Source organism: Saccostrea cucullata, unplaced genomic scaffold (genome assembly GCF_032062105.1).
Source record: "Saccostrea cucullata isolate Sc308-1 unplaced genomic scaffold, CSIRO_AGI_Scuc_v1 ctg462, whole genome shotgun sequence".
NCBI lineage: Eukaryota > Metazoa > Mollusca > Bivalvia > Ostreida > Ostreidae > Saccostrea > Saccostrea cuccullata.
The window spans coordinates 219,133-231,181 of record NW_026931071.1 but is presented as its reverse complement, the minus strand read 5'-3'; the positions used below and the strand labels follow the sequence as shown (position 1 = coordinate 231,181).

The 12,049-nt window shown below is 33.8% G+C and overlaps 1 protein-coding gene across 1 annotated transcript; it reads left to right on the top strand.

The window, feature by feature from the left end:
- The first annotated feature begins 5,778 nt into the window (after positions 1 to 5,778).
- LOC134231304 (Golgi SNAP receptor complex member 1-like) lies at positions 5,779 to 10,404 on the top strand. Its single transcript, XM_062713241.1, has 8 exons — positions 5,779 to 5,813; positions 7,455 to 7,557; positions 7,773 to 7,857; positions 8,166 to 8,365; positions 8,844 to 8,915; positions 9,261 to 9,290; positions 9,694 to 9,776; positions 9,882 to 10,404. Exons 1-8 carry the CDS (start codon positions 5,786 to 5,788, stop codon positions 10,004 to 10,006), a joined length of 726 nt encoding a protein of 241 aa, XP_062569225.1. The 5' UTR covers positions 5,779 to 5,785; the 3' UTR covers positions 10,007 to 10,404.
- The last annotated feature ends 1,645 nt before the right edge of the window (positions 10,405 to 12,049 follow it).

Genomic DNA, 12,049 nt, shown 5'->3' with positions numbered 1-12,049 from the left:
GCATAATAGAAATGGCCTTTGTGTTAAAGAAGACTACCTTTGTTTTAGATGGGTTAAATTTTAGAAGCCATTTATCTGACCATGATTCTAGAATGTGTAAATCGTGGTTTAGCTTGTATTCAATGTCTAAAATATTGTATGAACATTGTTGAAGCGAATTATCATCAGCAAACAATCTACACATGGACATCATATTTTCAGCAACATCATTTACATATATCAGAAATAAAAGTGGCCCCAATCAAATTTTATATAAATCAAGTTTTGAAGACAACAAATCCTTATACATTACTTTTTGTGACCTATGATTTAGATAACTAGAAAACCACTGGAGGATATCTCCGGATAAACCATAAGTTTGTAATTTAAAAATGAGACCCTTGTGCCATACTCTGTCAAATGCTTTAGACAAATCACAAAAAACCATACAACATACTTTTCCTTCATCAATATTTTGTACAATACTATGATATGTTTCTAGTAATTGATACACAGTAGAATGTCCGGGTAAAAAACCGGCTTGATATCGATAAAACAGATTATTACCGTGAAAATAATTGTACACATGTTTAAAAATAATTCTTTCCATAATTTTACTAACACAGGATAACAGCGACACAGGTCTATAATTTGAAACCAAAGAGGGGTCATCCTTTTTAAAAAGAGGAATAACATGAGCTATTTTCCAGAAAGATGGAAATATTCTATACAGGGACCTGTTGTATAACATAGTGAGTGGTTTAACAACAGACTGAAGGGTAGATTTTAACATTTTATGACTTATACAGTCGGGACCTATAGCTTTGTTCACGGGAAGTATTGAAATAATGTCTGATACTTCATGTTCTTCAATTGATATTTTACAAAATGTGTTACTACATAGATTGTACATGTTTGGTAGTGTTTCGTTTGAATCATCAATAGTAGAAATAGATGAAAAATAAGAATTTAAGGCTTCAATTTTGTCTACGTCAGAGTAAGCAAACTTTTTACCACCTTTATCATTATATATTTCAATAGGTGGTATCTCGTTAGATAGTTTAATGTTGAATGAATCCTTCATCAATTTCCAATAAAGTTTATTATTATTTTTACTTGAGTCCTCTAAATATGTTTCAATATTGTCGTAATAATTAGCCATAGCATGTTTCTTCATATTGTTACCCGTACCTTTCTATATTCAGACCGATCAGAAAAATTTTAGTTTTATGTGCTTTTTTATGAAGACGGTCTCTAGTTCTAATTGTTTTCCTTAATAAAGAATCGAACCATGGTTTGTCACGAGGACGGATTGTTATTGTTTGTTCCGGTACGCATTCACGAACACAAGTGAGAAATTCAGATGTGAAATTTTCAGTGGCCAAATCTATGGTATCAGCTTCATTGATGATTTTATCCCAATTACAGTTTTCTATCAAAGTGTTTAATTTACCAAAGTCCGCATTTTTATAGGCCCACACTTTTCTTTTGTAAGAGCGATTGTAGTTTATATTAGAAAAAAGCGAGATAAAAGTAGCTCTATGATCACTTATAGATGATTCCATTACTAATGTGCCCGATTCGCATACTTGAATATCAACAGAAGAAAAAATTGGGTCAAGCAGCGTGCTCGACGTGTTCGTAGTTCTTGTAGGTTCATGGATATTGTTAACTAAATTGTGTGTTGCGATTATTTCACGGATGATATGTGTTTGTGGAGCTGTAAAGAGGTCAACATTAATGTCACCAACTATTACTATCTTATTGGATTTTTCACCAACTTTATCAATACTCCATGAAAGTTTGGTCCAAAAACTGCCATCAGAGTTTGGGGGACGATATACAATGAAGCGCATTGAAGTGGTAAAATTTTCCGTTCGAATGGAACGTTTTGAGCTATATTTAGAGTGTTTATTGTCATCTTATGACACGCCCATTTCTTTAGAAATGGATAAAACGGTCAAGTTGTTTCTTCAAATACCTGTAGAACAGGTTTTCCATAAATATAATAGCCAATCAAATTGAGGATCTAAATAAACACTGAGTAAACACGTGTTCGACCGAAACATGTGTTGTGGTAACTTCAATAGACATATTAGTTAAAAAAATATGTACATATTCGTTGCAATTTGTGTTTTACAGAAGCGGGGAGTCTCTATCTCCCTCTTCTAATTTTTTTAAAAGCTCCATTTCAGTGTAACTCGTGATGCTTGTCGCGAAGAATGGGGTGTCCTAACACTACGACGAATATTCCTTTCTCGTTTCAAAAAATATGGGCGTGTCATTATGTTACAATTGAAGTTCAAAACATGACTCATAACTTTTCATCCAAACGGAAAATTTTACCACTTCAATGCGCTTCATTGTACACAGCATAAGAAATAGTTAAAGGTATGATTATCAATTTCAATCCATATGCATTCAACGTCAGCTGGTTCGAATTCATGTCGCCTAATAGCGCGTATTTTTTCAGATAAGTAAATCATGACACCACCCCCGTAACAATTTCTATCTTTCCTCAAAATATTACAAAACCCATCTAAATGTAAGTCATCATTATGTACAGTATGGTCCAGATGGGTTTCTGTAAAACATAAAATGTCAAAATCATGAACAAAAGAGTTTAAATGATCGATTTTGTGTCTAATACTTCGTATATTGAGGTGTAAAATGTCAAGGACATGTTCAATGGTAGGCCCCGGATTGACCTCGATATCGCCACATGCTAACAGAACAAATGTAAACAATTGAAAATAGAAATTGATATACACAGAATTATGTGTAATACATTTCATGCATTGACTAAGTAGTTTTAAAATATTTTTGAGTAATTGTAACAAATATGCGCATGGAGACACAGACCACAAACATTTTTTAGAAGTTCCTTTACCTGATAAATAGAATAAACCGACTGCAGCTCGATATTCTTCTAGTGAGTTACCCATTGTCTATCTTTTGATATGTATAATTGTATGGAAGTATAAGACCGCAGTCAGTAGCTGCCCAAATTTCGCCTACTACATTATTCACTTGACATATGTATACAAAGTTTGCATGACTTAAGTATTGAACACATAATGTAATAAAATAGTTTCTAACAAAAAGATGTGTGAAATATAAACACAATGTAAACAAAAACAACAAATAAAATATATACACTAGAACCAAACTGGTAATACAAGAAATATTTTGGAAAATATGAAAAAACAACAGTTGACCACCGATGACAGAGTTGCAGTATAAATTGAGTAGCTGGTTGTGTATGAGCTTAGCCCATAGAACAACGTACATGTATGTACAAAAAATAACTAGACTGAGAAGCATAGATGTAGTGGCATAGTTGTGGGTTTAGAATTGCAATAAAAATCTCTATATATAGACAAATATTAAAGGCTATATTAAAATTTATTACAAATTTTGAACAGCTTAAGAGAAAAAAAAAGTGAAAATGACATTTTAATTGATGAAACAAAATGCAGATTTTGTTTGTCAACTGTTCGTTGTATATAATATAGGTATTTATACACAGACAATCACATTTAAATATCTGGAAAGGACGGATGTCAAAGCTAACGGATAGATGCTATCACTGCGGAACGTGGCCGAACGGACAGAGGTCGTCCTCCTGTCTGATGAGATATGTTTTTTTTCTTATTACTGGATGCGGATTTTTCCGTTTGATGACCAAGCCTGTAGTATTTTATGCTGTCGGCAAAGCTGGCGACACATATATAGTAGTTTGTCTCGACGCTTGGTGAGATCCTCGTTGATCATCACATGCCTTAAATTGTTTCAGGATTAAAGCTTTCGTAAACTAGCATGAATTTCAGATACCGAACGCAGTCTTGCAATTATCTGTCTTGGTCCCGATCGTCCACCTTGATTCGATTGCTCGTTTCTTGGTGCCCCTACCCTGTGAGACGTCACGATAGTACAGTTTGTATATCACAGTGATTACATGTAACATCATGCATTGCCTTTTACATATTTAATACAAGCCATACGTCATTTTAACATTAAAATCATGAACTTATTCCTTGTGAAACATCAAGAAAATTGGGGACTATTATGATATTTAATTGTGACATAAATACCACGTAGCATCAGGCCTAGGGGAGGGGGGGGGCTGCCAGAGGCGCTTGTTTCATGTACAGGGTATCTCTACTTATTTTTAACACTTGTGGTAAAAATATGAAGTAGGGATACCCTGTATACAAATGAAACAAGTGTGGTAAAAATAGTAGGGATGCCTTGTAAACAAACTTATAAAATTATGCGCATTTGGGCTGGCTCCAAGGGCGGTCCACTTTTTTTCTAGAAATAACTTTCTACTATTGAATATGTTCGTTAAAAGTCCGATTGGCCTCAATTTTTGTTACGACATAGCGAAATGAGGGAGATGTTGTAGTGTATAAGTTATTAAATTTTGGCCCTTAAAAGTTGACCCCCCTAGAATTACGATTTTCAAGTTTGGAGACCCCCCCTTTTTTTTTTTTTTTTTTTTGCTTGTAAAGTTTTCTTCCAGGTAAGTTCTGACTGTCCCCTCCCCACTTTCAAAAATGATATGCTATATACCCCTGAGGTCAAGGCCAAGAGGTCAGATATGTTGGTACTATAGAAAGGTCTTGTCACAAGGTGAAATTTAAGTCAAGGCCAAGAGGTCAGATTTGTTGGTACTAAAGAAAGGTCTTAAAATTGTCACAAGGTGAAAGTCATAACTCGAACCCCAGGCACTTGTTTCGTATACAGGGCATCCCAACTTATTTGGTAAAAATAAGTGCAATTCATGTATAATACGAAACTAGTGCATATGGCTTGAACCATTCAAAATTTATGGACAAAGTTCCTGCTTTTTGCGGACAGACAGTTATAGACAGACGGACGTGGAAAATATGACAGTTTTGGAAACATCATAAATTTTATGATGCTTTTCAAAAGGCTCGTTACAACGTTTAGAATGACATGGACGGAGAAATGCTAGAGATTTTCTTAATTGTTGTTCAAAGTGGATACTGGTTTGGCTATCCTCTACATAAAATAGTATATCATATGTTTAATATTTTCTGCTTTTTTCAGTTTTGTTGTATTTTTGTTCTATTTTTGATTTTGTTCTTTCTTTTTATTACTTACAATATGTATTCCTTTTTCTTCTTCTCACATTTTATGTAACATTGTCATGTCAGTCAAAAATCTCTGCAATGGTGGAAGTAAAAGATGAATGGGAAATTGGAAATAAGTTAATAAAGAAATTTCCCACATTAAAATTACTGACAATTTTAAACTTTTAATTAATTTTAATAAAATATTTTTTTCTAAAGACATGAAAAAGAAATCAAAAGTTTTAAGAATTTCCAATTATATCAGCTTCAATGAGTTTAGACCGTATGATGTCTCGCGAGAATTCGACACGGTGGAAATACAATCGGCAATCCTCGGCTGACTCCGCTACGCTCCATTCAAACCTCGGATGTGATAGGTGGAGGAATACGCATCAGATCGCTACATTTCTCCGCCGGAAACTGCCTTGTCACTCATTTCATATTTCGCTCTGCCTAAAGTTCTTAGTAAAGGTTTCTTTATTTGTGTAATTCCTCGTGTTAATTACAACCAAATGTTAGTATTCTTTGAAAGTAAGAACACAGTGTTAGGCGTGCATCAAAGTAACTGGGATTTAAAAAGTATAATATTTGAATGAAATTCAAATAAGATCACATGACTGAATCAGCAAGATGGAAGATCACCGTTGACGTCCGAGGTTATGTGCGAGGTACGAGTCATCCGAGGAACTCCGATTGGTGGAAATAATATGGCCGACATGGGAAACTTGTGGGAAGGTGGGATTTTGTAAACACGATTTTAGCTTTCACTTTACGAACAGTTGTCAAAGGTTTTTAACAACATTATGCCTAAGTACTGTTTTATTAGGACAAAGAAAAATTCAGATAACTTTGGCTTCACAACAACAATTTAAAAGCTCATTTGAATTAATGACAGTCAAAAGATGACTGGTATAAGCATACAATTGCGATGTTGTTGTTGATGGTATATTTGTAGCGCACTTGAGCCGAAAAACCAATAAGCTTTTCTGGTTGAAATTTATCTGTTGTCTTTTGTCGTTTTAAACTTTTCATATTAGATCTTTTCCAGAAGCCAATTTCAACCAAACTTATCTCGGAGTCAGACTAGTCAGAGAATTCATTGATGAAGGGAATTCAACTTAATTCAAATGAACCCTTTTGAACCTCGTCTCAAGCCACGGTCGGCAGTCTGCATAGCTCTCTCTCCTACCCATATCTGCTTGATCACAAAATGTGTCGTAGTCTTGACTATTTAGCAGGTTGAGACCAATTGCCGAAATGGGATATAATAGTCCGTTTGGGATATAATATCCCAAATGGGCTATAAATTTACAGTGCAAAAATTGAAATTTTTTATTTTGGCTATAAATATCAAAAATCCGCATCAAAACACTTAAAAAGGAATAACTTTTAGCAAGCAAGTTTTTCTGTATGCCCATTGTTTAGGAGATTGAACCCTCGGAAGATCCTTAACTTCTTGGGGATCAATCTTACAAACTGTATAGGGTTGCTTAAGACTTAGGTTGTTTAACAATAGATTTCGCTCTTTGTGTTTGCATTGATATAGCAAAATAAACACGGGGGATAACTCGAAGTCAGTTCATTTACTATTACTAAGAATAATCCAGAGAGTTCCGAATGTAAACATGACAGGTAAATTTGAAGATTGAAAAAAAAACACTGAGAAAAATAGTTGAATTTTTGTCATTTATTTTTTTGGATAAAAGGCATATACAATCTCAAAAAGGTTTTTTTTTGTAATCAATTTGGTGTTTTTTTTCCAGCGCAAGCCCTTTTGTATTCTTAAAAATCATTTCAGAGTGGATCTGCCCCGATTTGCTTTATTGCAAGTATATGGGACGTATTCTAACTGTGGTGAGGGCTTGTTTTGAGACACAGTTAGATTGCTCTAACTAAATTCATGAAGACTAAAGAATTTTACTGACATCTCTTTGGAATCTCAGACCTGATCCATGAAATCTTGCCCAAACTTTGACAGCTTGTTACAATCAAAATAGGTTCAATTTTCTGCCTGTTTTGACTTTTTGCTGTATAGACATACTTTTAATTCCCTATTGGAGTATCACTATAAATCTTCATTTCTTACCTTTACACTAAAACAAAGTTCAAATCACAACAAAAATCAGGTGGTTGATTTTAGATGGCTTCAAAATATTCTTTTAAGCCTCTAATGCCAAAGAGTCAAGGCCATAAATAGTGTACTTCAAAAACTTCAAACTATAATTTCATTTCTATAGCAGATCATATTAGAACAAAGTATAATATATAAATTTTGACATTTTTACGTTTTAGTTGACTTATGCATTTTTTTTTTGACGATTGTGTTAGTTGCACCTGAAAATTAACATTCGTAAGCATTTGATATGTTTTTTTCAGATTTACGTAAACAGGCAAGACAGCTAGAAAATGAAATTGATTTGAAATTAGTTTCCTTTAGTAAACTAGGAACTAGTTATTCCTCACACACAGATTATGGAAGGTAAAGATTTTTGTTTCAATAAACTTTATTATCATTCAATTTTTTTGCATTGAAGATTATGTAAATTGATAATTCTCATCAAAGTTCACCCTCAGTACATCATTTTAAAAATAGAACCTGTTTTGTATGTTTGCACGATTCTTACTTTTCATGGTTTTTGTATTCTTGCACAATAGATGAAAACAACAATTTGTATTGGATGTTTGTTGTTGTAGTGAGTCCTCTCCCTTGATTCAGCGATCCAGCAGTGAACACATGTTTGACACCATGGCAATGGAGATTGAACAACTACTGTCTAAGGTAGGGAGAAATTGATGACGTACATGCAGATTTCAAGATCGGAAAAGTCAAATTAGAATTTGCAGTTATATAATATCTCAAATTTATTATACTTGAAATCTTGAGCTTGAACTCATTACTCTGATGAAATAAACATAGATTTAATTTTTGCTAATTTTTTTTAATTAAAAAACATTTTTAAAGCAAACTCTACATTCAACGAATTAAAATCAGTGTGAGAAAAACAGTAATCCTTGGAAATTGAACATTCATGTGTATGATTAAAGGAATCGTAGTAAACATGTAGACATAACAAAAGTTTGTATTAGCTTCAGGAGACAAATGACAGAATGGCAGATTACACCCAGAACATTGGAACCAATTCTCCGAGTGCTGCCCTCCTCCACACCCTACAGAGACACCGTGATATTCTCCAGGACTACTCCCATGAATTCCAGAAAACCAAGTCCAATATCACCACCCTCAGGGAGAGGGAAGATCTTCTGGGCTCTGTTCACAGAGACATCAAGTAACTATATATACTTGTTATAATAGATAATACTTGTATTTTATGAAGTTTTTTATCTGCTATATATCAAATTTTTCGATGTTGAAAAAGATTATTTATCAGGGTTTACATATGCTGGGTAAAACCAGAATTTTTTTCTCATAACCACAATTTTTAGATTGAATATCTAATGAATTCTGTGCAATATCTAGGAAACCAAAATTAAAGACACTGAAATACATTATAGGAGGAAAGAATTAATGCTTCAGAATGACATTTAATTAAAAATTTTTATATATACTCTCATTTTGGAAAGCAAACTTTAACCGAGACTGCAGTTAATGTAGTATTTAGAACAAGTTTTTGAGGTAATATCACTGAAGATCTACAAAAACTCGACTTGTGTGTCATTTTAAAGTTTGTAGCTTTCACACTCATGAAGAATAGTGTCATTAAAGCTTACGTGAATAATAATTATTATAAATATTTGACATTTCAGTGCATACAAAAATTCCTCTGGTCTGAACAGAAGAACAGATCTTTACCTGAAGGAAAATGAACACATAAGAAGGTAAGTCAAGTGTTGTTTTCTTTTTTCTCAGGGCTCTCACACTATTTAAATTAGGGTCCCTGGCTATTGAAATTATAAACACGAAGAGCAATGGTAGAAAATTAACATAGATAAACGAAAACATTCATCACATTTCGTATTTCATTTGTTACCAACTTGATCATTTTTATGACAATTGGGAAAAAATCCTACATGCAACACAATTCATATCAGGTCACGTGGTTAAGTTGCCAAAATTGTAAACTTTGAGAGAAGTGCATCTCTTTTGATTTAGAAATTTATGTCATATTTGTTTATGAATTTTTCAATTCCTGTGAATTTAAAGGATACTTTATATATTTACAGCTCTGATCGACTCATTGATGATCAGATAAGGTAAGGATACCATTTGAATCATTGAAGCTATCAAATCAATACTTATCAGAATTGTTGAAAACAATTAGTCCAGTTGGCAGGGCTGTTAAAAATTATCTGGACAGATAACTACATGTAACTAGAAAAAGTTGGTCCAAATGACTTTTCAGCGAATTAGAATTTTAAGGTTATATGAGTGGTACTGATAAATGGTACCATTGTCAATGTCACATTTTCTATATTAATAATGTTGGGGGTACCCAACTCTTATCCCCAACTCCTCTCATATCACTGACTTTTATGGAATCTTTATTACACTGTGCCAGTTTCACCTTTATGTTCTAATTGGATAGATATTTTGGGAGTTTTCTTGTTTTATTATATGACATTTTTTACAGTCTACAATTGTCCTCTTACATTTCAGTGTTGCTATAGCCACAAAAGAAAACTTGCAATCTCAGAAGAGGATGTTGGGGGGAATTACACAGAGAATGAATTCATTAGCCAGTATCCTTTATTTATTTATCACACGGACTACTGCACATGTATACTTAAAAAAAAACTGCTTTTAATTCTATAGATTGAAAAAAAATCCCTTAACTTAATTAACAGATCGTTTTCCTGTCATCAACAACTTAATGCAAAAAATCAACCTGCGTAAGCGGAGAGACACCATCATCTTGGCTAGTGTGATAGCCATATGTACCATCTTATTAATGTTGTATGCTTTCCATTGATCATTTCACTGTGATACTGTGTGCATTTGTATGAGAGAGGGGGGGAGGGAGAAAGAGAGAGTGGGAAGAAAGAGGAGCTATTGTGACAGTTGAAAAAGAGATTGTGTGACTCAGGACTGTGATGAATTATTAATTTAACATAATCAGTTCTTACATTGAATTTCCAGAATGGGTTCTATAAGTTTTCATCTGAGTAGATTGTCTATGTACATAAAATGTATAATTGAATACACATTTGTTTTTGAAATGTAGCTTTATATGTACATCTACATGTAGTTTATAGTACCTACATGGATGTAAATTGTTTTTCTATGAAAAAAATCCAGATATTTTCAAGTTACTGTAAACCAACTTTTATTTGCAACGATTTTATTTCACAGTTTACTAGTTTGCGATGATTAATTTTCACGATCAAGCCTTTTTTGCTCACCTGAGCCGAAGGCTCAAGTGAGCTTTTCTGATCAAAATTTGTTCGTTGTCTGTTTTCACATTTTCATCTTCTTCTCAAGAACCACTGGGCCAATTTCAACCAAACTTGGCACAAAGTATCCTTAGGTGAAGGGGATTCAAGTTTGTTCAAATGAAGGGCCACGCCCTTTACCAAGGGGAGATAAGGCCTAGAAAAAAAATATGTTTGTTTCCGCTTTCAGGCTGAAAAAAATATAGGGTAGGTAGGTAGGCAAATTTTTTTTTTTGGAAAATTTTTTTTTTTACTTCTTTAATCAAAACTTGTACATGTTGTATAGAAGTAACATTAATGACAAAAGAAATGGTGTTTTCAAGCATTTCTGTGACTTAAACTTATAATAGAAAGGAGACTCAAACTTCTTTCTGTCTTAAAAAGCATGCAAAGTTGGAGACTATAATTCCCTGGGTGAAATCTTGCACTTCATGGGACAAAAGCATTAAAAAAAATTTTAGGGTCGGCACCATAACTTAGGGTCGGTCGGGAAAGCGGAAACAAACATATTTTTTTTCTAGGCCTAATTATGAATAAGTGAAAAAATTAATGGTATTTTAAAAAAATCTTCTTCTCAAGAACCACTGGGCCAAGATATATATAGGAAAAATCTTTAAAAAATATTCTTCTCCAGAACCACTAGGCCAGGAAAGATGAAACTCATGTGGAATCATCCTCAGGTAGTGTAGATTCAAATTTGTTCAAATCATGACCCCCGGGGCTAGGGTGGGGCCAAAATGGCCTATCAGAGTTTTACATAGAAATATATAGGAAAAATCTTTAAAAATCTTCTTCTCAAGAACCATTGAGACAGGAAAGATGAAACTCATGTGTAATCATCCTCAGGTAGTATAGATTCAATTTTTTAAAATCATGACCCCCAGGGGTAGAGTGGGGCCAAAATGACCGATCAAAGTTTTACATAGGAATATATTGGGAAAATCTTTAAAAATCTTCTTCTCAAGAACCACTGGGCCAGGAAAGATAAAACTCATGTGGAATCATCCTCAGGTAGTGTAGATTCAAGTTTGTTCAAATCATGACCCGGGGGGTAGGGTGGTGCCAAAATGGCCGATCAAAGTTTTTCATAAGAATATATAGGGAAATCTTTTAAAATCTCCTTCTCAAGTACATGTACTTCAAAGCCATGATTAGTGATATTTATATGAAATCATCCTCAGGTAGTGTAGATTCTAGTTTGTTCAAATCATGACCCCCTAGGGGGTTGAGATTTAAGCCCCACCCTCCAAACTCGGTAAACTTTCATTCCTGAACTGATATTTGCTTTTTCTTAGCCGGTGTGCTCAGGTGAGTGCTGTGGCCCCTGGGCCTCTTGTTTAATGCTTTTAATAGACACAGAGACTTTAAGGACTTGTTTGCGGCGAGAAATATTGGCGATGATGAGGCTCTCACGAACTTCGCGAAAATTTCTAGCACACGAATAAAAGTTGGTTTACAGTATTTGACATAGTATTCATATTTTTTCAATTTTGAGGACCTACTGAATGTATTTCCTCAATGCATTTTTCAGTATCAGAATGTACAATTTCTTTCAGCCTTAATGGAAATATGAATCAATATAA